The sequence below is a fragment of the Protopterus annectens genome, chromosome 7.part1, assembly GCF_019279795.1.
Source record: "Protopterus annectens isolate FY-2018-M chromosome 7.part1, PAN1.0, whole genome shotgun sequence".
Classification (NCBI taxonomy): Eukaryota; Metazoa; Chordata; order Ceratodontiformes; family Protopteridae; genus Protopterus; species Protopterus annectens.
Genome location: NC_056740.1, coordinates 400,462,128 through 400,488,683, shown reverse-complemented (window position 1 = coordinate 400,488,683; position 26,556 = coordinate 400,462,128). Strand labels below are relative to the sequence as shown.

General features: G+C 43.0%; 1 protein-coding gene across 1 annotated transcript in view; it reads right to left on the bottom strand.

Annotated features, from left to right (window-relative positions):
- DCAF1 (DDB1 and CUL4 associated factor 1) overlaps positions 1–26,556 on the bottom strand; it is a gene marked incomplete in the record, with an annotated part of 1,406,260 nt that overhangs the window by 846,524 nt on the left and 533,180 nt on the right. Inside the window, 1 exon segment of the mRNA XM_044078852.1 lies at positions 19,890–20,102. Within this exon segment, the coding sequence (XP_043934787.1) occupies positions 19,890–20,102 (213 nt within the window).

Genomic DNA, 26,556 nt, shown 5'->3' with positions numbered 1-26,556 from the left:
ACCAACATGGACAATGACAGTCATATGTGCACTTGTTCTGGAGTGACCAGAGTGCTTGTGTTATGTGGCGGATCCTGGCACCCAACAGGCAGCTAACAGTAACCTTCTCCTTGTTCAGCCTAGTGAGTGGGACTGTCAGTGTGCCTGACTATAGTCGCCTATTACTAGTGTGTTGGGTATGTTATTTTGCCTTAAGGGCTGTGATTGTGTGGCACACTGGTTTTGTGAAGTATGTGTTTCATGGTTTGTGTTGGGGGGGTGGAGGTTGCTTGGATGTCTGCTTTGGAGGTCTCTGTTGCTTCTGCAGATTTTTATTTAGAGCCTCCAAGTATGTTTTTGTGTAGTTGTGTGTTTTTTGCCAGTGCTGGTTTCATAGGTCTATGAAAGACTGGTGGTGTGATACAAGTAATTCCCTTCTTCTCTTGACTGCCTGATCCAGTCTTGGGTTGAGAGAGCCTAGCCTCCATTTTGGCTGTATAATTGCATCTCTCGCATGTATTAGTGTTTGGTGGAGTCTGTGTACATGAGGCAATTTTAACATTGCCTCAAAATGCCCAGACTCACCAGTTGGACCAGAGAATACACCTGAAACTGCCATTTGGACATGCCTAGACAGGTACAGTGAATTGTATTACTGATTGGCTGGTAAGGTCGAATAGAGAGCCTTGTCATTCTCTACAGTATAGGGGGGAGTCTAGTGCTAAGGTTTATTAGTGCTTGCTATGAGTTTTGAGCAAGTGCCGGTATGAGAAGTGAATGGTTTGAGTGCTTAAGTTGAAAGTTTGTCTAGTTCAAAGGGAAAAACTGAACAGCAGACTTTGTGGAGCCGGGAATACTTGTACCCTAGCTAACCGGTGCTGCCGCAAATGCGGGTTTTATAGCAGGGAAATGAAAGAGATAGAAATTAGTCCAAAATGGCCAATAAACTACTAATTTCTGGGCTGAAACCACTCCTCCAGGGACCAATAGGATGCTCAAAGCTCCCTCTCTCACAGTGAACAGAGAAACTTCCTTCTATCCAAGGTATGGGCAAACAGAAACTTGTAACACAGCACTAAATTCAGCACTAACCTGAACACTGGACTATACTAGCTTAGAAAGGCAGGAAAACAAGTTTTTTTTTCCAGAAAAATAAAGCAGATAATAAAAAACACACTTTAAATGCACAGAAATGGCTATCACACTTGAGTGTATAGCCTACAACAGTTAAACGGGTAATTTAAACATAAAAACGACTTTGTTAAAGTGCAGGCAGTAAAATAAGTACAATATGTAGCTGAAACAAGCTTTTTAAATCACAGAAACTTTAGAAAATCGGCGTTTTAGGTGGAATTAGCTAAAGGCAGCAAGAAAATGCAGAAAAATTATACTTAATCACTCCAAAGTCTCTTTTTTGTCTCTCTGCTGCTGTAGAACTCTGCAGGGCACCAGGCATGAGCTTGCTGAGAAATGGTTTGCTTTGAAATGGCCTTCTCCTATGCCCCTGCAGGAAATGCAACCAGCAGCTGTTCAGCTTTCCTGAGAGGCTTAGTCCTGTCCAAGTGAAGTCTAAGTTGTCTGTGCACGTCCAAGGAGTGCAGTATTCGTTCCCCTTTGTTCTGTGGATTAGAAAAGAAGGTTGGCAAATAAATGGACTGATTAAGGGCAACACAGGATATCACCTTGGGCATAAAGGAAGGATTGGTCCTGAGGGACACCCTGTCCGCATGAAAGATGATGAAAGGCTCCACTGCCATGAAGGCCTGTAGTTCAGACACCCTTCTTGCTGAAGTGATGGCTAGAAGGAAGGCTGTTTTCCAAGAAATGAATTTCAACACTGCAGTTGCAGCTGGCTTAAAGAGAGGGTAGAGTGAACTTTTCCAATACAAAGTTAAGTTCCCAGGCTGGAGTAGGGGCTCTCCTGGGTGGTCTTAAGTTTTTGGCCCCTATGAGAAATTGCTTCAGCAGTAGATGAGAGAAGAGGGGTGGGTCCTTATTATAATGTGTTGAAATGGCTGAATTGTAATGGAAGACAAGGAAAGGCCCTTGTGAAGCATCTCAGTTAAGTATTGAAGAATATGTGGTAAATTGGGCACTGTTGTGCCCATCCCTCGAGTTTGGCTCCAGGAACAGAATCTTTTCCATTTTTCAGCATAGGATTTTCTAGTACTAGGCCTCCTTGCCTCCAGAATGACATCCATCACTTGCTTACTGAATCTTTTCAATTGATAATTTTGAGGAAAGGCAAATGGTCTATGTCTGGGCTTCCCCATTTCTCTGTTATCATGCTGAAGACTTGTGGATTTAGTTTCCACTCGTGAGGATCCATAAGGGTTCTGCTTAAATAGTCTGCCAGAGTGTTTTGTATTCCTGGCAGGAATTTAGCTTAAAGATGCATTTGGTAGGTCAAAGCTGTGTCCCACAGTGCCATGGCTAATCTGCAAAGGGGGGTATGAGTGTGTGCCCCCTTGCTTGTTTATATACCACATGACTCTGGTTTTGTCCATCTTTATCAGTAGTTGTCCTGGATGAAGTAAGCCCTTGAAGGCTGTTAGGGCATTTTGAACAGCTAGCATCTCTTTCTGGTTGATAAGTAGATGCATTTGTTTTGGTGTCCATAAGCCCTGAATGCATCTTCCTTCCATGTGCCCCCCCCCCCAGGCATAATCTGATGCATCTGTTAAGGTTTGGCTGGCAGGGGGTAGAGTGAAGGGCAGTCCCATGTTTTGGTGACATGCCTTTGCCCACCATAGAAACTCATGTTGCAGGCAGGGAATGAGAGGAATCATTGTTTCCAGACTGTGTGAATGTTGACTCCATAAAGTTTTTAGGTACCATTGAAGTTTCCACATATGCAGTCTTGCATATGGAATTAGTAGGATGCAGGATGCCATGAAGCCCAGAGCCTGCAGTATTTGCCTTGCAGAAGACTGGGTTTTTGTAGCCATCAGTTTGAAGTAAGCAGTCAGTTGCCTTTGCTTGTCTGGCGTGAGGTAAGCCATCTGGGCAGTTGTATGCAAGCTTGCACCCAGGAATGTTATCTTTCGAGAGGGCACCAGTTGTGATTTCTTTTCGTTTGTGTACCCTAGGCATGTTAGAAGCCTTTTCACAAACACTAGGTGTCGAAGAAGTGTATCCTTGTTCTCTGCTTGAATGAGACAGTCATCCAAGTAAGGATATATTTGTATACTTCTTTGTCTGCAAAATGCAATTAATGGTGGCAGGCACTTTGTAAAGACCCTGGGCGCAGTAGATAAGCCAAAGGGCAGTGCAGAGAATTGGTAATGCATTAAGCCAGCCTTAAATCTGAGGTATCTTCTGCATGATTGTCTTATTGGGACATGCAGGTATGCCTCTTTTAGATCTAAAGTCACCAGCCAAGAATTCTTGCCCAGCATGGGCAGAAGCTGCTGCAAAGTCAGCATTTTGAATTTTGGAATGTCCAGGTATGTGTTCAAAATCGATAAATCCAGTATTGGCCGCCAGGCCTTGTCCTTTCTGGGTACCAAGAACAGTCTTGAGTACAAACCTTGTCCTTTTTCCTGTTCTGGTACTGTCTGAATGGCCCCCATATATCCATGAGTGAAGTAACCTGTTTCTCTGCCTCTGCTCATTGATTTTTTGACAGATCTGGCCAACCATTTGCCACTGGCAGTGTGGAAATGGAATCTGTATCCCTGGGATACAATGTTTAGTACCCACCTGTCCTGGGTTATTAACTGCCAATTTTGAGCAAAAAGTGCAAATTTTATCCCTATGGGTGCTGCCAAAAGACAAGTGCTTGGTGTAGGCAGAGGGAAGTCATTGGGATTGCTTTCTGTAGGTTTGCGCTTCATCTCCTCCAGATTTGGAGGTGAAAGCGCCCCATTGCTTTGACCTATATGAATATTGCGCCTGGTATCTGGAACCCTAAGGCCGTCTAGATTTGCCCCTTTGAGCTCTGTCTGACACAGGAAAGGACCAATTTTGTGTAGGCCAGTGTCTACTGAATCATGGTGGCTGCACTTGTAAGAAGTCTTTAACAGTTTGCATAGACTTAGCTTTGTCTTCCATTTTCTTTAAAACCTCTTCTGCTTAATACCAAATAGAGAATCATGCTGTAAAGGTGCATCTAGCAATTTAGCTTTTAACATGATCAGGCAAATTTTGTTCCTTTAACCAGGCATGCTCATAATCACAGATCCAGTAACTGCAGCCTTGCAGGAGGCTGTTAAAGAATCAAAACCACATTGCAAAGTATGTTTTCCAACTTGTTCAGCTGCATGCAATAATTCCTGCAATTCTTTATTTTCTGCACATTCTGAAATCAACATCATTTTCTGTTTCAGCAATCCCATAACATGTTGTTGGTACTTAAGCATATGAAATTGACACTTATAAGGCACTGATTGCCAAGGCTGCAGATGTATAAACCTTTTTTTTCCCCATCTGTCTAGTGCCCTTGAATCTCTTGTCAGATGGGGTAGGATTTTTTTGCTGTTGAGGCCTTAACTCCCTTTGGACCCTGTGAAATAGTTTCAGAATCAGCAGCAGGGTTTCTAAATAAAAATTTATGTGAGTCAGGGACCCTGTAATATCGGTCAGGCTTACTGGGAGCCGGAGGTAAGGAGTCAGGGGGTCAAGCTGGACTCCGAAAACACACCATCCACAATGTCTAAAACAGGGAATGGCTAAATGCTTGTGCTGAGGAAGAAGGAAACCCCTGAGCCTCTTTTTTGATTCTGAGAAGTCTTGACTCTCCCACTGAAAATGCTCCCTCAAAGTATGCAAGGTTTCTCCAAATGAATAATCCCTCAGGAGGACATGCAGATGGAATAGACTTTCCTCAGCATCAGAATCCTCATAGGGAAGTATAGATAATTTCTGATCAGAAGAAATAGAAACCTGATAAGAAGATTCATAATCAGTGTCTTGCCTAGGCCTCTTACCTGGAGGGGGATGGGTACCCCTGATCGAGGTAATAAGGTCTTCAGCCATTTTGATCATCTGTTTTTTAGGCATAGAGGCCCGTGCACGTGGCTCATGCGTCATTTTTTTTTATAGTTTTAGAAATTGCTTTTGTCTTTGGTTTTGCAGCTGTCGTCGGTTTGATATACAAATGTTGAGGTCTGAATACACCCTCAGAAGCCAGTGCCTGCTCAGCGGCTCCGGACCCATCCGAGGGAGATACATCCATTGGTCCAATACCTTGAGTATCTTATGGCATGCCGGACTCCACATGGGTGTTGGTAGAGGCCTGCGACTTAAAGGTAGCGGGTATCAAGGGCTGTGAAAGCGCCTCACTGAGTACCGGCGACTGGCTTAGGAGAAGCTTTGTCGTCAGTTTTGGATCTCGACTGCCTTCTTTGAGTTCTTTATGTACTCCGGTAGTCAGATTGCTATCCGACGACATTTCTGGGTAGTTAATCGGTTTCCAAAATACTTTGATGCAAAAATATACTGAAGCTTAACTTGGTTAAATCTAGCACAAAACCGACAGCCAGACACATTGTGATCAGGGCCTAGGCAAGGAATACAGTATAAATGAAAATCCTTATGAGGTATTTGCTTCCCACAAGTAATACAATTATTAACTTTTTCTGACAAAGTAAAAAGCAAGAAAAAAGTTTCCCCAACAGGGTGCTTAGCTTTAGTGAAGACCTCGGTTCTGAAACTCAAACTCGAATATTTCAGTAATTGCCAGACCAGCACTTGCAAAATGCGTCTGCTTTGGGCACCGTGCGGCAAGAAAGACTAAAGAAAATGGCATTGGCTGCATGTTTTATACCCCTGACGACCTGACGTCATGGAAGAGAAGACAGCAACTGATGCAGGACCCAAGACTTTGGAATTTAGGCCGACTGAGGGCAACCTGCCAGCAGATTACCCAAATGTAATGACTGCAACAGTGAAGCACTAACAACATCCCGTCAGGTTTCCTTGGAGCAGGGGGTAAAGCATCAGGAGTTAGATTTGATTCCATAAAGACATCATCCACAACATCCAGATCAGGAGGAATAGCTAAGGGTCTGTGCTGTGGTAAGTTTAAAAATTCCCCGAGCATCTTTTTGGACTGAGGATAATCCTGGCATTCCCAGTGGAAATGCACTCTCAATGTATGTAGGGTTTCACCAAAAGAAAAATCCTCTGGAGGGGAGGCTGAAGGAATTGATTCTTCTGCATCTGAATCATCATAGGCAGATAAGGGCATGTCTTCATATTCAGAAACCTCAGAGTCGTCAAACTCTTAGTCAGATAAAGCTGCTGGGGATAGGTCTCTTTTTGCAGGGGAAGGTTGGTTTCCCCTAATCAGCATCATCAGGTCTTCTGCCATTTTAAGCATCTCAGATTGTGGCAAGGAAGCAGGCGCTTGAGTATGGGTCGTCGCTTTTTTAGGTGTAGCTTGTACCCTTGGCCTTAGAAACTTGGTAGTTTTAGAAAGAACTGAAGATGTGAAAATAGTCATCGGTTTGTGTCCAATATCGGTAATGTGAAGAACTTCCTCAGAGGCCGATGCCTGCACAGCAGCTCCGGACCCATCCAAGGTAGAGACATCCGCAGGTTCCGTAGTCAAAGAAACGTCTCGCAGCATACCGGACTCTGAACGGGTCTCGATAGAGGCCTGCAAATCCATTGAAGTGGGCTTCAGGGGCTGCAAAAGCACCTCAATGAGTACCGACGAACTGGCGACTAGCTTAACACAAGCATCATCGGCAGTTTTGGACCTGTGCGGGCTCTGTCTTTATCCTTAAGTTTTTTTCAAAAGATTGGTAGTCAGATGGCTTACCGAAGCCATTTCGGAATACGGAGCTTGAGAACGAAAGTATTTAGCTACAATAACGGCCCGACGACGAATAGTTCAGGCGTTGAATAAGGCGCAAAACAGACAGCGAGGTACGTCGTGGTCTGGGCCTAAACAGGTGATGCAGTAAGAATGGAAGTATCGGTGTGCTATTTTGCTTTCCACAGGCGAGACAATTGATAACTGTTTCTGACATCGGTTAGAGCACGAAAAAAGGATCCCCAACAGAGTACTTAGCTTTAGAATACTTCAGGATGATTCAAATTTGGAAACGAAAACTCAGGTAGTGGCCTACCGGCACTCATGTGAACTGCTTCTGCTTTGGGCTCCTCGGCAAGAAAGACCAATGTAATGGCATCAGCTGCCTGTTTTTATACTTCTGGCGACCTGACGTCAGTCCTGAAGCGACAGCAACAGACGCAAAAATACTAAGTCTCTGGCATTCGGGCCGACTAAGGGCTACCCCTGCCAGGATAACCCAAGTGTGATGACTGCAACAGTGAAACATTAAGAACATCTCTCCTTTCTATGTACTAGAAACATCCTGGAGTAAGAAACCCTCTGGAACACAGGCCCCAATTCAAAAGATCCCAAAAGCACCTCTGGGAAAAAGGAGAGTGGTTCTTGAGAGGGCTGGGGAATACCCATAAAAGGGGTAAAGGATTTCTACACCATGAAATACACCCTGATGAAATACCCCTGGTAAATAATGGACAGAACCCAGGAATCCTGAGCAATCTGTAGCCAAACAGGACACAGAGAGAGAAAGACAAAGAGGAAAGTGGCTGGGAAGAAGAGGATAGTCAGACAGCACCTGGGTTATCTAGAAAAGAAGACTTCTGAGGCTCTGAAGTTTGAGTAGCCTTAGCAGGAGGAGCCCGCTTGCCACCCTTTTTGCCCTTAGGATAGGAAAACACTGCTTGCAAACAAAGGCTGGCTTTTTGGGGTAGTTTCTTTGAAATTTAGGAGCTGGAGAAAAGTACAGCTGTGTACCTACCATAAATGTAGATGTTAGAATGTATTCACTGTTGCAGTCATTACACTTGGGTTATCCTGCTGGCATGCTACCCGCAGTCGGCCTGAATTCCAAAGTCATGTTCTGGTGTCGGTTGCTGTCGTCTCTTCCCTGACGTCAGTGCACCAGGGGTATAAAAGATGCAGCCGACGCCATTTTCTTCAGTTTTTCTTGCCCCAGATGTCAGGCGCCCCCAAAAGGGTAGGCTAAAACACATTGCTAATAAAAGCATGCACTAAAATAACACCACCTTCATCTACAAGCAAATACACCACATACGTTGTATAGGATAGAGAAGTACAGATAAGTCCCAGCAAAGAAAAGGGGGATGGTGGGTGGGTAACCTGGACTGCAACAGTGAGTACACTCGAACATCTACATTTATGGTAGGTACACAACTGTACTATGTTCATCGTGTTTCACTGTTGCAGTCATTACACTTGGGTTGAATCCCAAAGCTGAGGTTGGGCGGCTGGGTCTAAATAGAATTAGGAGTAGCTATAAGGCCCTGCAAGACTGCAGTGGCAAAGTCTGCTCTGGATTTAGAGTAGAGAGGCAAGTGGCAGTGCTTAGTAAAAGTGTGCACTGAAGTCCAAGTTGCAGCCTCCAAAATATCCTTGGTTGGTACTCCTCTGAGGAAGGCTGCTGAGGTGGCTGCTGCCCTGGTAGAATGTGGTCTAACGCCCTTAGGCACTGATTTACCATGTTGAGAATAGCAGAAACAAATGCAGTGTCCTATCCATTTTGAAATAGTGTGATTTGAGATAGCCTTTCCTTGTGATCCTGCAGCATATGCCACTAAAATTTGCTCAGTCTTTCTGAAAGCTTTAGTTTTGTCCAAGTAGTAGTGTAGCTGTCGGTGCATGTCCAAATAATGCAGAAGTCTCTCCCCTTTATTCTGCGGGTATGGGTAAAAAGTAGGCAAATGAATGGTTTGGTTAAGAGCCACACTGGACATGACTTTAGGCATAAATGTTGGGTTGGTCCTTAGAGAAGCCCTGTCCAGATGGAATATAATAAAAGGTTCTACAGCCATTAATGCCTGTAACTCTGAGACTCTTGCTGGAGTTATTGCTAGGAGCAGAGCTGTTTTCCATGATAAGAATTTTATGTCAGCTGTATTGGCTGGCTCAAAAGGAGGCATTGTGAGTTTTTCCAAGACAAAATTGAGGTTCCATGCAGGTACTGGTGCTCTCCTTGGAGGTCTTATGTTTTTGCCCCCCCCAAGGAACTGCCTAAGCAAAAGATATGAAAACATAGGTGGGTCTGTATTGTAATGAGCTGAAATGGCAGAGGCATGGATCTTAATTGATAAGAAGGATAGGCCTTTGTCCAGCATCTCAGTTAGATACTGTAAAATCTGAGGAATATTTGGAAGAAGCGTGTCAATTCCTTGTGCCTGGTTCCAAACACAGAATCTTTTCCATTTATCTGCATAGGATTTTCTGGTACTGGGCCTCCTGGCTTCCAAAATGACATCCATAACCGCTTTAGAGAGAGGTGTAATTCTGAAAGGTTACAGAATCCTCCATGCAGCTAGATTTAGAGTTCCGAGTTGGCTGTGCAGGATCTGATTGTTTTGTTGGGTCAGTAAATGAGGAATTTGAGGCAATGTTTAGGCTGGGCCTTGGGACAAGTTCCTGAGGACTGGGTACCAGTGTTGGCGTGGCCAATCCGGGGCAAACAGTATCATCTGTGGCTTCTCTTGTCTGACCTTGAGAAGCATCTTGGGGAGGAAAGGCAGTGGAGGAAAGGCATATACTCTAAGGTTGTTCCAGCTGAATGACAGGGCATCCACTTTCCATGCTTGTTTGTGATAAGTCCTTGTGCACAATCTCTCAAGTTGGCAGTTGTGAGGGGAGGCAAAAAGATCTATGTCTGGGCATCCCCATCTCTCTATCATGCTGAAGATTTGTGGATCTGGTTTCCACTTGTGAGGGTCCATGAGGTTTCTACTTAGTTCGTCTGCCAGAGCATTTGTTTTTCCTGGCAGGAATTGTGCCTGCAGGTGTACTTGGTAAGTCAATGCTGTGTTCCACAAAATCATGGTTTGTCTCCAGAGGGGGTAGGAATGTGTGCACCCCTGCTTGTTTATGTACCACATGACTGTGGTGTTGTCAGTCTTTATCAGCAGCTGTCCTGGATGAAGTTGGTCTTTGAAGGCTGTCAGGGCATTCTGTACAGCTAGCATCTCTTTTTGATTGATGTGTAGATGCCTTTGGCTTGCGGGCCATGTGCCCTGAATACATTTTCCTGCCATGTGGGCCCCCCAGGTATAATCTGTTGTTAGTGTTTGCCTGGCTGTGGGTGAAGTGAATGGCTGTCCCTTGTTGTGGTGACAGGCCTGTGCCCACCATCAAAACTCCTGTTGTAGGCAAGGAATGAGGGAAATTAATGATTCCAGGCTGTGGCAATGTTGAGTCCAAACACTTTTTAGGTACCATTGCAGTTTCCTCATATGCAGTCTTGCATATGGAATTAGCAGAATGCAGGAGGCCATGCAGCCCAGAGCCTGCAGAAATTTTCTTGCAGATAACTGGGTCTTTGTTGCCATGTTTTTGAAGTAAGAAGTCAGATGCCTTTGTTTGTCTGGTGTGAGATAGGCCATCTGGGCAGTTGTATTTAAGCTTGCACCCAGGAATATTATCTCTTGAGAGGGTACAAGTTTTGATTTATTTTCGTTTACTGTGTACCCTAGGCAAATTAGTAATCTTTTTACAAATGCCAGATGCTTTAGTAGGATGTCTTTGGCCTGTGCTTGAATAAGGCAGTCGTCCAAGTAGGGGTATATTTGAATTCCTTTTTGTCTGCAAAAAGCAATTACTGGTGCCAGACATTTTGTGAAGACTCTGGGCGCAGTAGATAAGCCAAAGGGCAGTGCAGAGAATTGGTAGTGCTTTGAGCCAGCTATGAATCTGAGGTATCTTCTGCAAGATTGTCTGATTGGGACATGCAGGTATGCCTCTTTGAGGTCCAAAGTTACAAGCCAAGCCTTTTTGCCCAGCATGGGCAGAAGCTGCTGTAGTGTCAACATTTTGAATTTCGGAACATCCAGAAAAGTATTCAGAATAGACAGGTCCAGAATCTGTCTCCATGCTTTGTCCTTTCTTGGTACTAAGAAAAGTCTTGAGTAAAATCCTTGTCCCTGCTCTTGTTGTGGCACTGGCTGAATAGCCTTCATGTCCATGAGGGATGAAACTTGTTTTTTTGCCTCTGCCCATTGATTGTGTGGCAGGTCTGGCATACCTTTTGCCTTTGGAAGGGTGTGAAAGTGGAACTTGTAGCCCTGAGAGACTATATTTAAGACTCATTTGTCCTGGGAAATCATGTGCCAATTTTGTGAAAAAAGTGCTAGCTTTCCCCCTAAGGGTGCTGCCAAAAGATAAATGCTTGGCATTGGCAGAGGAAAGTCATTGGGACTGTTTCCTGTATGGCTGCGATTTGTCTTCTCCGCTTTTGGAGGTAGAAGCCCCCCACTGTTTGGGCCTGTATGAGCCCTGGGGCTGTTGTCTGCCTCTAGGGCGTCGGTATCTGCCACTTTGTGGTCTGTCTGACACAGGAAAGGACCAATTTTTAGAAGGCCAGTTCCTGCTAAATCTGGGTGGCTGCACCTGTAAGAAATCCTTCACTGTCTGCATAAATTAAGCTTTATCCTCCATTTTCTTCAACACCTCTTCTGCCTTAACACCAAACAAAGTATCATGCTGTAATGGAGCATCCAATAATTTTGCTTTAACATGATCAGGCAGAGTCTGTTCTTTTAACCAAGCATGCCTTCTAATGACCGAGCCTGTTACAGCGGCCCTGCAAGAGGCCTCCAGTGAATCATAACCATATTGCAAAGTATGTTTTCCCACTTGTTCAGCTTCATGCAATAAATCCTGCAATTTTCTCAGCACATTCAGAATTTGTCAACATTTTCTGTTTTAATAGAGACATTAAATATTGCTGATATTTAAGCATATGAAACTGACAATTTAAAGCCCTTACAGCCAAGGTAGCAGAAGTGTAAACTTTTATCCCCCATCTGTCCAGTGACCTAGAATCTCTGTCTGAGGGGACAGGGTTTTTTGCAGTAGCAGCTTTGACCCCTTTGGGTCCCTGTGAAATAGTTTATGGGTCAGCAGCAGGGTTTTTATATAGAAATTTATGAGAATCTGGAAACCTGTAGTATCTGTCTGGCTTAACAGGTGCAGGAGGTAGAGAGTCAGGAGACAGGCCGAACTCTGAAAAGACATCATCTACAATATCTAGAACAGGAGAGATAGCAAGAGGTCTGTGCTGAGGCAGTAAAAGAAAGTCTCTGAGCCTTTTCTTAGAATCTGAATAATCTTGGCTCTCCCAGTGGAAATGCTCACTCATGGTATGCAAGGTTTCCCCAAGTGAATAATCCTCAGGAGTAGAAGATGAAGGAATTGATTCTTCAGCATCAGAATCCTCATAGGGAGGAATAGAGTATCCCTGTTCTGAAGAGGAGTCAGAGGAAATAGAAACCTGATCAGAGGAATCATATTCAGTGTCTTGCCTAGGCCTCTTATCAGGAGGGGGATGGGAGCCCTGATCAAAGTAATTAGGTCTTCGGCCATTTTGAGCATCTGTTTCTTAGGCATGGAAGTCTGTCCTGGAGAATGCTGTACTTGTTTTCTTGTCTTTAAAACTGTTTTAGTCTTTGATGCTGTAGTTGGCTTGATATAAAGCTGTGTAGGTCTGAAAACACCCTCAGAAGCCGATGCCTGCTCAGCGGCTCCAGACCCACCTGAGGGATTAGTTTCCGAAGGCCCAATACCTTGAGTATCCAGAGGCCTAGCTGTCTACACGTGGGAGTTGGAGGCGGCCTGTGGCTCTGAGGTAGCGGGTGTCAGGGGCTGCGAAAGCACCTCACTGAGAACTGGCGACTGGCCTAGAAGAGGCTTCATAGTCGGTTTTGGACCTCGGATGCCTGTCCTTTTCTTTTGCCTTGCGCTTTTTATGAACTCCGGTCGTCGGCTGTTCCGACGGCATTATGTAGTTAAACCTTCAGCCAAAGTAATGTAAAGCAAAATTGTACCGATGCTTAATAGTGCGTTGGTTAAATCTAGCACAAAACTGACAACTAGCAACATCGTGGTCAGGGCCTAGGCAAGGAATACAGTAAGAATGAAAGTTCTTATGAGGTATTTGCTTCCAAAAAGAAATACAATTATTAGCTTTTTCTGACATCGGTCTGGAGCAAGAAAAAAAGTTTCCCCAACGGGGTACTTAGCTTTATTGAAGACTTCGGATCTGAAACTCAATTTCGAAAATCTCAGGAGTCGGCCGACCGGCACTTGAAAACTGCTTTTGCTTCGGGCACCGCGCGGCAAGAAAGACTGAAGAAAATGGCGTCGGCTGCATCTTTTATACCCATGGCGCACTGACGTCAGGGAAGAGGCGACAGCAACCTACGCCGGACCAGGACTTTGGAATTCAGGCTGACTGCGGGTAGCCTGCCAGCAGGATAACCCAAGTGTAATGACTGCAACAGTGAAACACTATGAACATCTAACATGTTTGAGTTCCTGTAAAGCCTTTCCCTTATCCTGAAGGGACTTAAATAATCAGCAGCTTCACCAAACAAGTGTATTACCAAGAGGGGCATCCATCAATTTAGCCTTGATATCATTAGACAAGGGTTGAAGCTGAAGCCAAGAATACCTCATCACTGACCCAAAAGCAGCAACCCTAGAAAAAACATCTGCTGCATCATAACTACACTTGATGGAATGACGAGCCACCTGTGAGGAAGTGTGTCTGGAAGATCAGATATAACCTGACAAGCATGGAACAGAAGAGCCAACACATTCATGACTATATGGGTCTGATAATTAACAGCCCTGAAAGCCAAGGTACCCAAAGTGTAAACCTTACCTAGCCTTTACATGGTTCTATCTTTATCAGAGGGCAGCAATTCGGGCGAAGGACGCAATTGAGAAGGCCTGTTAGAGGCTACAGTCACCACTGAGGGGAGAGCAGCAGGACACCTGTACAAAATATATAGTCCTCAGGCACCTTACAAAACCTATCAGATTTCTTGAAAGCAAGGGACTGAGAATCAGGAGCCTTAAAGGCATTGAAAAATACATCCAACAAAGCAGCCAACACAGGAGGAACAGCAAAAGGTTTCAGAGAACCCATCTGTGCAATTCAGTACCTCTTATGAATTTCAGAGACCTGAGCACAATCCCATTTAAAGAACTCCATCGTCCTGGATATTGTGTCCCCAAAAGAAATCTCTACAAAGTGTCAGGATTGGTAGATTCCTCTTGCTCTGACTCACAGTCCAAAGGAGAAGGAATCTGAGAAAAGTAAGCAAGGGATTCCTCATCCGAATCCAACTCCTCAGAGGAACCCTGCTCCCTTGGTCTTTGAAGGGGAGTAGAAGATGAAGGGGAGTAGGAACAGAAACACCCTGGGGAGGTTTCAATGCTATCAAAGCACTAAACAAACCCTAAGTGAAGGCCTGCCACGCACTGTGTGGATCCTTAATGGCAGAAGAAACGTAGTTAACTTTTTGTGTTTTTCTTTACTGGGATGTCTGCTTTATAAATCTCGAGAGGCTCTGACCAAGGACAGCATTCAATAACGGTAGTAGGAACGCCTTCTCTGACTAAATCTGAGGAACTCTCTCAGGCCCCTTGACCAAGGACAGCATTCAATAATGGTAGTAGGAACGCCTTCTCTGACTAACATCTGAGGAACTCTCTCAGGCCCCTTGACCAAGGACAGCATTCAATAATGGTAGTAGGAACGCCTTCTCTGACTAACATCTGAGGAACTCTCTCAGGCCCCTTGAACAAGGACAGCATTCAATAATGGTAGTAGGAACGCCTTCTCTGACTAAACCTGAGGAACTCTCTCAGGCCCCTTGACCAAGGACAGCATTCAATAATGGTAGTAGGAACGTCTTCTCTGACTAAATCTGAGGAACTCTCTCAGGCCCCTTGACCAAGGACAGCATTCAATAATGGTAGTAGGAACGTCTTCTCTGACTAACATCTGAGGAACTCTCTCAGGCCCCTTGACCAAGGACAGCATTCAATAATGGTAGTAGGAACGCCTTCTCTAACATCTGAGGAACTCTCTCAGGCCCCTTGACCAAGGACAGCATTCAATAATGGTAGTAGGAACGTCTTCTCTGACTAACATCGGAGGAACTCTCTCAGGCCCCTTGAACAAGGACAGCATTCAATAACGGTAGTAGGAACACCTTCTCTGACTAAATCTGAGGAACTCTCTCAGGCCCCTTGACCAAGGACAGCATTCAATAATGGTAGTAGGAACGCCTTCTCTGACTAACATCTGAGGAACTCTCTCAGGTCCCTTGAACAAGGACAGCATTCAATAATGGTAGTAGGAACGTCTTCTCTGACTAAATCTGAGGAACTCTCTCAGGCCCCTTGACCAAGGACAGCATTCAATAATGGTAGTAGGAACGCCTTCTCTGACTAAATCTGAGGAACTCTCTCAGGCCCCTTGAACAAGGACAGCATTCAATAATGGTAGTAGGAACGCCTTCTCTGACTAACATCTGAGGAACTCTCTCAGGCCCCTTGAACAAGGACAGCATTCAATAATGGTAGTAGAAACGCCTTCTCTGACTAACATCTGAGGAACTCTCTCAGGCCCCTTGAACAAGGACAGCATTCAATAATGGTAGTAGGAACGTCTTCTCTGACTAACATCTGAGGAACTCTCTCAGGCCCCTTGACCAAGGACAGCATTCAATAATGGTAGTAGGAACGCCTTCTCTGACTAACATCTGAGGAACTCTCTCAGGCCCCTTGAACAAGGACAGCATTCAATAATGGTAGTAGGAACGCCTTCTCTGACTAACATCTGAGGAACTCTCTCAGGCCCCTTGAACAAGGACAGCATTCAATAATGGTAGTAGGAACGTCTTCTCTGACTAACATCTGAGGAACTCTCTCAGGCCCCTTGACCAAGGACAGCATTCAATAATGGTAGTAGGAACGTCTTCTCTGACTAACATCTGAGGAACTCTCTCAGGCCCCTTGAACAAGGACAGCATTCAATAATGGTAGTAGGAACGCCTTCTCTGACTAACATCTGAGGAACTCTCTCAGGCCCCTTGACCAAGGACAGCATTCAATAATGGTAGTAGGAACGTCTTCTCTGACTAAATCTGAGGAACTCTCTCAGGCCCCTTGAACAAGGACAGCATTCAATAATGGTAGTAGGAACGCCTTCTCTGACTAAATCTGAGGAACTCTCTCAGGCCCCTTGACCAAGGACAGCATTCAATAATGGTAGTAGGAACGTCTTCTCTGACTAACATCGGAGGAACTCTCTCAGGCCCCTTGAAAATGATTTACTTTACATTTGTTTACCAGGAAAGCCCAACTGACAAAATGTCCTTTTTCACTGGAGGCCCAGGTAGAAAAGCTTCACATTTATAAACAATATGATACATATACAACATACATTTACAAATATAGATTTAATCTTAGATACAAGCACAAAATGAAAAAATACATGTTACACATTTCACTAATACAATCATAATCTAGGTAGAAATAAAAGAATTGCAGTACTGTGATTGAAGGTAAAAAACAAGCTAAGTATACATACACTTAAGTAGGGTATACTTTTCAAACACAAAAATGACTGGCTCTGTTCTTTTAGCTGCCTTAAGACATTTTCTAACCAGGGTTTGTGCATGAGCAGGTCCAAGATTCAGATAGATGTGACCTGAAGGTTTTTTTAAAGTGTTAGTAGTAGTTGTGACGTTTAATGACCGGGAATTCCAAATTTTGGCTATGCAGTTTTAGTAAAGTGAAACTCCAACTGCATCGTTAGGTTTGGATATATTTAAGAAGGATTTGTAAGAGGAACACAGTACCCTATTGTTGTAGTGTATTAGTAGATTTTGAAGTACTGGTGTTTTTTCTGGCTGATTTAGTATTTGACAGGTGAAGGTGAGTTGATTATAAGCAAGAAGATTTGGTAGTTCGAGACAGGATAGTTGTTTTAAACCCAAACAATGATGGAATATGAAATCCGATTCAATAGCAAACTTTTGATCCGATAGCAAGTTTTGAGTTTTGATAGGTCAGATTTCTTAATATATGTGAGAATGTGAGGCATATAGTAGTGTAGAGATAAGATGGGTAATTTCTGTACAGGGTTCCTAATTTTGAGTTTTGATAGGTCAGATCTCTTAATATATGTCAGAATGTGAGGCATATAGTAGTGTAGAGATAAGATGGGTAATTTCTGTACAGGGTTACTAGTTTTGAGTTTTGATAGGTCAGATTTCTTAATATATGTGAGAATGTGAGGCATATAGTAGTGTAGAGATAAGATGGGTAATTTCTGTACAGGGTTCCTAATTTTGAGTTTTGATAGGTCAGATTTCTTAATATATGTGAGAATGTGAGGCATATAGTAGTGTAGAGATAAGATGGGTAATTTCTGTACAGGGTTCCTAATTTTGAGTTTTGATAGGTCAGATTTCTTAATATATGTGAGAATGTGAGGCATATAGTAGTGTAGAGATAAGATGGGTAATTTCTGTACAGGGTTCCTAGTTTTGAGTTTTGATAGGTCAGATCTCTTAATATATGTGAGAATGTGAGGCATATAGTAGTGTAGAGATACGATGGGTAATTTCTGTACAGGGTTCCTAGTTTTGAGTTTTGACAGGTCAGATTTCTTAATATATGTGAGAATGTGAGGCATATAGTAGTGTGGAGATAAGATGGGTAATTTCTGTACAGGGTTCCTAGTTTTGAGTTTTGATAGGTCAGATCTCTTAATATATGTCAGAATGTGAGGCATATAGTAGTGTAGAGATACGATGGGTAATTTCTGTACAGGGTTCCTAGTTTTGAGTTTTGATAGGTCAGATTTCTTAATATATGTGAGAATGTGAGGCATATAGTAGTGTGGAGATAAGATGGGTAATTTCTGTACAGGGTTCCTATTTTTTTGTGATTTTTTTTCCCCCCCCGTTTGTGATATGTGTATGTTGAATTTCATATTATGGTCAATGCTCACTCTAAGTAACTTTGTTTGGAAACTGGAGAAATAACTGTATGGTTTGATGATGATATACTGAATGGTGGGTGGAGGTCTGCAGCTCTAGTTGGATAGAAGTGCAAGAGTTTTGTTGCGTTATGGTTAAGTACAAGTTGTGCATTGTTTAGACAGGATTCCACTGCAATGAATGACTGTTGGGTGATTTTTTTTAGAATTTCTGCAGTGCTGGGGCAGCACAAATCAGGGTGGAATCATCTGCACATTGAACTACAGAGGCAAGTGAGGTGGCAGTATGAAGATAGTAAAGATAATAAAAAGACGAGGGGCTCAGACTAAATCCCTGTGGAACTACTAAGGTTATTACAGGCAGTAGTGAAGAGAGGTTCTGTTGCCATTTTACAACTTGCTGACAAACAGATATTGCTGGAATCAAGTAAGCGCAGAATAGCTACGTTTAAGTTCCAAGAATGAAGTTAAGAGTTTAGAATGAGAGATGGTATCAAAAGCTTTGGCCAGATCAAAAAAGATGGAGCAAACTAAACTGCCTTCATTGCGATGGTGATTAATAATGTTAGTAAAATTAATAAAGCCATAGAAGATTGTTGGTTATTAGATAGTTTATGATTTGTGAATGGCTGCACCTCTCAAGTATTTTAGACAGCGGTGAAAGTATAGCTATTGGCCGGTAATTTAATAATTCTGTCAAGATTCCCCCTTTATGTACAGGAATGATATGACACTTTCCAAATTTTAGAGACTTGTTCTAAAATGGATCATTTTACTAAAATGGATCATTTTACTAATATGGATACTGGATAGGATATTGCGTCTGCAGCGATTTTTAGATTTTCATCAGGTGAATAGCTGGCAGCAAGTGTAATACGTTTAGGCTTTATGAGACATTTAACTATGGTATTTATTAGGACAGGTTGGAAACAAACGTTAATGGGATCAAGAAAGAGTAATATGCGAGTCTGGGTAGGGAAACAGCAATTACGGTTTGTTAGGGCTAGTATGGATTCTGTGAAGTATCTCTTAAATTATGAGGCTATGCTGTCTTTAGTATTAGTAAGTGCTGGTGAGGGAGTACTAGTATGTCCTGCCTGTAGGATTTTTTTGATGGGAGCCAAGAATATCTGTGGGTTTCTTTTGATGATCAATCATGGTTCCCCCTGAAATTCAGCAATGGACATCTGCAAAGACTCCTCGGATGTGCTTAAACTCACAGCCCCACCAGCTCCCAACCCAGTCACGGCAGAGGAATCTGACAAAGCCGGGTAAACCTCCGGCCATTCACTCACTTCAGGAGAGATGTCCGGCAGAGGCTGAACAGCAGAAGATTCTAACCTACACTTCTTAGCTGCCTTCTTACCTTATTGACTATCCATCAGGACGGGAAGCTCCCTCTATCATATCTTTCACAAGAAGTTTAAGACTGTTATTCTCAAGATACAGCAACCAAACAATAAAGCCTACTATGCAAAGTGTTGGGTACAAAAGCTTGACAGGTGGAAGAGAATGTATGACTGCATAAGGCACCAAGGCAAAACAGACAGCGTTTGTGGTGGTCTTTATGGGGAATTTGTCTCCCACACTGACATTTACTCTTTTTGGATGACATGAAACCTCACAAGCAACAAAAATGAAAAGCAATTAAAAATGAACCCCAAACGGGGCACTTATCTACCACAGGCTCAGTGAAATCAGCAACAGAATGTAGATGTTTGGACTAGTGGCAAGGACGTTGTGAAGATGCTACATCCAGATGTCACCTGTATGCCCTAAGCTACGAGAGGAGCATACATGTGACATTCAGTGCATCGTAAAGCAACCTCAGGCTTTGGCATACTGGCAGGATGTCAGGCTGCCCTAGGCAGGGGATTCCTACTGTTAGGAACACTAACTCTACTGTCAGGAACACTGTCAGGAACACTGCAACAGTGTAATGGAAGATCATCAAATGATGTGTTAAAAAACACCCATCATAACACTAAAAAGTAACTTATATTTTAATGTTGGGATACTAATACAATACACCATTCGATGTATACTTGGTGGAGAAAGACAGTTTTAGCATTAATATTCAGGCATTCTTACCTTGTAGGGTGGCTGTGGATGGATGAGAACTCCTCCACCCTCTGCTCTTTGTAAAGACTGCTTTACTTGCTCTACCTTTATGGCAAGATGGGCCTCAAAGTACCTGCGTAATGCCATACACGTGTGTTTGGCTGTTTGGCGACTTGCAAATATTTCATCATCACTTAAGAAAGCTCCCTGGTCTTCCAGATTCAGAATCTCCAATGTGCTGATCTGAAGTAAAATCACAAAAGTCATATCACCTACTGTAACAAAATCATCACTCAGAACATCAAAACGCCAAGAGTATAATAAAATATTGACACTTATTCACAGATTAATATTACAGCCAGGAATATGGGTTGGTTCACTAGACCTTTACGGTCATGACTGAATGCACATGTAGAAAGCATTCAAAGCACAGTATAACAAATATCCAAATGTTAATTGATCAGCTGTTGCTTGAGGGGTCCCAGCTGGTAACGGCTAGGATACTCTTTCCTGAGAGCTCCCTTTGTAGGTGAAATTCTTTTATCAAGCTAAAATACGGAGAACACACAAACCCTATGCCAGAACATGCCAATACATCAGGCTAGAATGGTACAGTCAGCCCTAAGTTTTTTAGTCATGCTAACAAGGAATTTTAGTGAGCTATACTTGGAACGTATGAATTGATCCAGGGTAGAAAAATATACTTGGAACGTATTAATTGATCCAGGGTAGAAAAATATACCTGGAACGTATTAATTGATCCAGGGTAGAAAAATATACCTGGAATGTATTCATTTATCCAGGGTAGAAAATTATACCTGGAACGTATTCATTGATCCAGGGTAGAAAATTATACATGGAATGTATTCATTGATCCAGGGTAGAAAAATATACCTGGAATGTAGTCATTGATCCAGGGTAGAAAAATATACCTGGAACGTAGTCATTGATCCAGGGTAGAAAAATATACCTGGAACGTATTCACTGATCCAGGGTAGAAAAATATACCTGAAACATATTAATTGATCCAGGGTAGAAAAATATACCTGGAACGTATTAATTGATCCAGGGTAGAAAAATATACCTGGAACGTATTTAATTGATCCAGGGTAGAAAAATTACCTGGAACGTATTAATTGATCCAGGGTAGAAAAATATACCTGGAACGTATTAATTGCTCAAGGGTAGAAAAATATACCTGGAACGTATTAATTGATCCAGGGTAGAAAAATAATATCCGAAACATTGACAGGGCCATTCAGTACTGAAAGTGATCCACGGTAGACACTGACAGGGCCATTCAAGGAAAAATATACCTGGAACGTATTAATTGATCCAGGGTAGAAAAATAATATCCGAAACATTGACAGGGCCATTCAGTACTGAAAGTGATCCACGGTAGACACTGACAGGGCCATTCAGTACTGAAAGTGATCCAGGGTAGACAATGACAGGGCCATTCAGTATTGAAAGTGATCCAGGGTAGACACTGACAAGGCCATTCAGTATTGAAAGTGATCCAGGGTAGACAATGACAGGGCCATTCAAAATTGAAAGTGATCCAGGGTAGACACTGACAGGGCCATTCAGTACTGAACGTGATCCAGGGTAGACACTGAAAGGGCCATTCAGTACTGAAAGTGATCCAGGGTAGACATTGACAGGGCCATTCAGTACTGAAAGTGATCCACGGTAGACACTGACAGGGCCATTCAGTACTGAAAGTGATCCAGGGTAGGCACTGATAGGGCCATTCAGTACTGAAAGTGATCCAGGGTAGACACTGACAGGGCCATTCAGTACTGAAAGTGATCCAGGGTAGACAATGACAGGGCCATTCAGTATTGAAAGTGATCCAGGGTAGACACTGACTAGGCCATTCAGTATTGAAAGTGATCCAGGGTAGACACTGACAGGGCCATTCAAAATTGAAAGTGATCCAGGGTAGACACTGACAGGGCCATTCAGTACTGAACGTGATCCAGGGTAGACACTGAAAGGGCCATTCAGTATTGAAAGTGATCCAGGGTAGACAATGACAGGGCCATTCAGTATTGAAAGTGATCCAGGGTAGACACTGACAGGGCCATTCAGTATTGAAAGCGATCCAGGGTAGACACTGACAGGGCCATTCAGTACTGAAAGTGATCCAGGGTAGACACTGACAGGGCCATTCAGTACTGAAAGTGATCCAGGGTAGACACTGACAGGGCCATTCGGTACTGAAAGTGATCCAGGGTAGACACTGACAGGGCCATTCAGTACTGAAAGTGATCCAGGGTAGACACTGACAGGGCCATTCAGTACTGAAAGTGATCCAGGGTAGACACTGACAGGGCCATTCAGTATTGAAAGTTGCTGGAAAAAACCCTGACAATAAAGGGATAATGAAAGGCTGTACATAAACACTGCAGAGAGATCTCATGAAAATCAAAGAATGTGGTTAGTGCTCTCCAGTATTGTACCTTAATTTGAAGGGTCATCCACAGTGATTGACAGTTATGAAAAATCCAAGGCAGTAAATAACTTCCTAAGAAAAAAAAGCAACACAGGCACCACCTGCAACAAAGTTAGAACCATAGATGACTGTAGTGACTCCATTTAAGAGACTATGAAACAGCCACACTTATTTATAAAATAAAACAAAAACTTTTCACTATTCTCTACATGAAGTGATGGTACTGCATCATCTGCCACCACCGTTCTCAAGTCAATGCCACTCGCACCTTTTCTGACAGTCATACCTGTCGCAATACTTCTCTCAAGCATTCCTTTGCTGGAAGCGCTCGTTTCCTCCTGCCTTTTTCTACTCTCTCCTAAATCTTCAGCACATCATCTTTAGTTTTCCTGCAAATGTGCTTGAATCTCCAAAATCTATTCTCTGAGCTTCTGTTGTAACTGGAGCTAATCTGGCCTCTGTTCTGATGTCCAAGAAGTGCATCCTAGTATCAGTCTTCAGCCCATTATTTCTATCACCTCTGCTTTCACTGCCCAGTTTTCTGTACCATACAGTCGCACTGGTCACACCACTGTTTTGTAACACCTTACTTTTCAGTTTCTTTGGCATTCTTCTATCACACACTGCCCAACATGCTGTGCCAGTTGGAAGGAGCCCATCTAATCTGAGCTTTGACCTACACGTCCAAAACTTTCCTTCTCCTCAACCATCCCCCTTGTGACTGCTGAAGACATTAACCTTTTCCACTGTTTTTCATTCAGACAATGTTTAGCTTCTTCTGATTTCTCCCCACACTTCTGACTACTGAATGGAACTAGGGAGCTACTTTACTTGCGAGTGGACAGGTTGTCTTCTCTGATATCATGGCAGTGGTATGACTACAGAGTGTAGGATTGAAGAATGGATCAAATTGCCTTGCCAAGAAACCATACATTTCAACTGTAAGAAAGCTGAATGTTTTAACAAGAAGTTAAACCTCCTGTTGTCCATCCCTAATTTTCCTAATGGGATTAAAAATGCTGTGCTATTACCCACTACTTTTAAAACCAACACATTTGTTCACAAGAGGGGATTTTGGGGTAACAACTATGTGGCTATACGAGTACTATTAACTGCTGCATAGTACCCATTTAAGTTCAGGAAATCAGTTCTACTCCACATGAAGTTGCACCTGGTCTTAAAATGATATTCAGTAGCTTGACAAGAGCTACTGTTTTCAGAGTCACCCCACCCCACCCCTGGTGAATAAGTACTAAACTTACGATTGCATTATTTGAGTCGCACAAGTCATCTAATAATCCACCAAAGGATGTCAGGCTGGAAGGTGCATTTCAAAGCTGCCATACCTGAAACAAAGGCTAAGCACATTTATGATTATTTTGCAGCTTACACGTGCTAAAACATCTCTTCCTTTGGCTGAAGTACCTGTGACTGCATGACTGGATAAGCAACTAGTCTTACTGATGACCAGGCAACACCCCTCCAGTCAGGCATACAAAACATTAACAAAAGCAGCAAGTGACACTAATATAGATTCATAGATTAGTACCAAGCTAACTGCCCTTGCGAGCCATTTTAAGCCTAGCCAATTATCCCTTGTGAGACTCAAACCCTGCACCTTGTGTTTGTAAGGCAAACACCTTAACCATTGGGCCACCCTCCCAACCGATATGCCATTACAGTGTCAAATTCAGTTAGTAACAACCCACAGACTTTACACACTGGCAGATACAGATATAAAGATTGGGACCCTGAAAAGTTTTGCTACAGATATTTTTGAAATAGCTCAGGAAAATGAAATTCTCCTGCAACAAAACAGGCATATTCAGCATTTTGTCTGTGGAAGGATCTGCTCTTTATTGGGTTATTTCCTACTGTATCTTCGTGCAGGAGGATGAGAATGACCCTTAACTGCATGATTTTCTACATTATCTCCAGTCTCAAACACCTTTTCAAACAAGAGTCCAAAGTAAAGCTCCTTGTCCAGAAATGTATTAAGGAGTTTGGCTTTTAGTTATTTAGGCAGGGAGGTGTTTTCCACAGCCAGATATGCCTCCTAATCACAGGCCCCATGGCAGCTGACTTACAGGATATATCAACTGCATTTTACAAAGCATCTTGTATCCAAGGAACTGAACCCCCCCCCCTTTTTTTTGAAGGTCTTCACCCTCAATCTGTTTTGTCTTGTGCCTCAACTGGTTAAGGAGAAACTCCTGAATATTAAGTATACAAAACTGGCAGTTAATGGCCCTAACATGCATCATTCGGTACTTCTATGATGGGAGGAATGGCCAGAAAATACAGATGTGCAAACTCCACTTACCTGCAACAGCAGATGCCAAGAGAACACACTGCCTTACTGGTACATGAGTAGTATGCCCTGCTTCCCTCCCTCTGGCAGTCTGGCAAAGCTCTGCCAGTGTGAAGGACCAATCATCTGGCAGCACCAAGATGGCCCTTCAAACTCACAGACAGGACCCATTCAGTTTTCTAGGTTCAACAGGAACAGCAGACAAAACACAAGCCTTGCAAATACCTACTGTTCCATACTAAATGCCACATAAACGCTAAGAAAGGTTGCAGATCCCCAAATCACTTAGCCATCCTGTAGGAAGGTACGTCTCAGATAAGTAACTGCTGCCAAAATGATGGGAAAACTAAATGCCAAAAAAATGCATTGCTGTATCCATTGAGAAGTAATCTATCCCAGGGAAGTACATTAGCAATACTCCCTCTAAGAGTTCAGTAGCTTGCAATTTGGCAACTTGTGTGGACAGTGACCTAACTTTAGAAAAACGTGTCCATTGTAAGAAAGTCATTCTACACTGCACAGCTAATAAAGGGATTGTGTGCAGATCTAGGGATGTTATTGTACCTCTTTACTGAGTCCTCATTAGGCCAGTCATTGAACAGAGTGCCCCCTTTGCCGTGTATTTGTCTACACACATGAAGCAACTGGAATGCCCACAGATCTACCTTACTAAAGTGATAAAAGTTCTAAACAACATATCCTACATGGACAGACTCAAAGCCCTGTCACTAATCTTGGCACCCAACATACTGTAAAGAGATGGCCTGTATCTGGCATACAAGACATTCTCTGACCCATTACTGATGAAGTCAATGCACATCAGTAAGTCAAACGGCATAAAAAATACTCAGTCTAGGGATCTAAACCTCTTCTGCAACTTCAACAGAAGTTTGGAGGGACAGGTATATCTCGGAGAGGATACCACAACTATGGAATAGATTCCCCATCCACATAAAAAAGGTCATCCGTGTCCATATTCAAGAGCAACTTTAATCTATGGATGGGAAACAGAAAATTTATCCCATGAAAACCCCCTGTACTACTAATGGAAAGGGCAGCTCCTAAATGCTTTATCCTGTGCATGGGTCTCCTCAAATTATCTATGGTACGATCCCAGTTATTCTCATTAGGGGTAATGCATAATAACTGGCCATGGGATGAGATAGGTTAATTTGAGCACAAAAGGGGAAATTGGCTAGACTTAAAATGGTCCGCAAGGGTGGCCAGCCTAGTACTTACCCATGAAGCAAACTCATCTACACCTCCTACAACAAACTATATACAAACAAAAAGAGGGATGGTGGGAGGGTACTGCCAAGTAAGGCAGTGTGCTCTACGAAAAAGTACTGTTAGAGGTAAGTGTAACATGCACAACCATACTATGTTCAACAAACACTCTGCTACTGGTATATGGGTTGACTTCCAAAGCTTACAAAACCTGGGATGAGGTAGGACAAAGGTCCAGGAGCACCGGAAGTATGATCCTCACAAAGCCTTATTGTATCTAGAAAAGTATCTGGTTAGTAGTGCTTCACGAAGGTAAGGAAAGAGGACCAGGTTGCTACTTCTAGAACACTTCCGGAATCTACTCTTTCCCAGAACGTCACTGATGAAGAAAAGAAAGTGGTGAAAAATGCCTTTAGCTTCCCTGGATATGCCTAAGCACGGAGGGTATAATAAAAAAAAAAAATACTCAAAACCAAAGAAAACAGTGGATAACACCCAATGAAAGAGGTATGATGTGCACTGCTGAAGAGGTCCTGGGGAAGAAAGTGCTTAAATTACTGTGTTTTATACATTAAATTATTTTTGCATCTTCAGCAGTGTTCAGTGTACCTCTTTAATTAGACATTATTCTCAGTTTTCTTTAGTTATGGGTATTTATTGCTGAGGTTCTCTCCTGCTTTTCAGGTTATAATAAAAAGTGC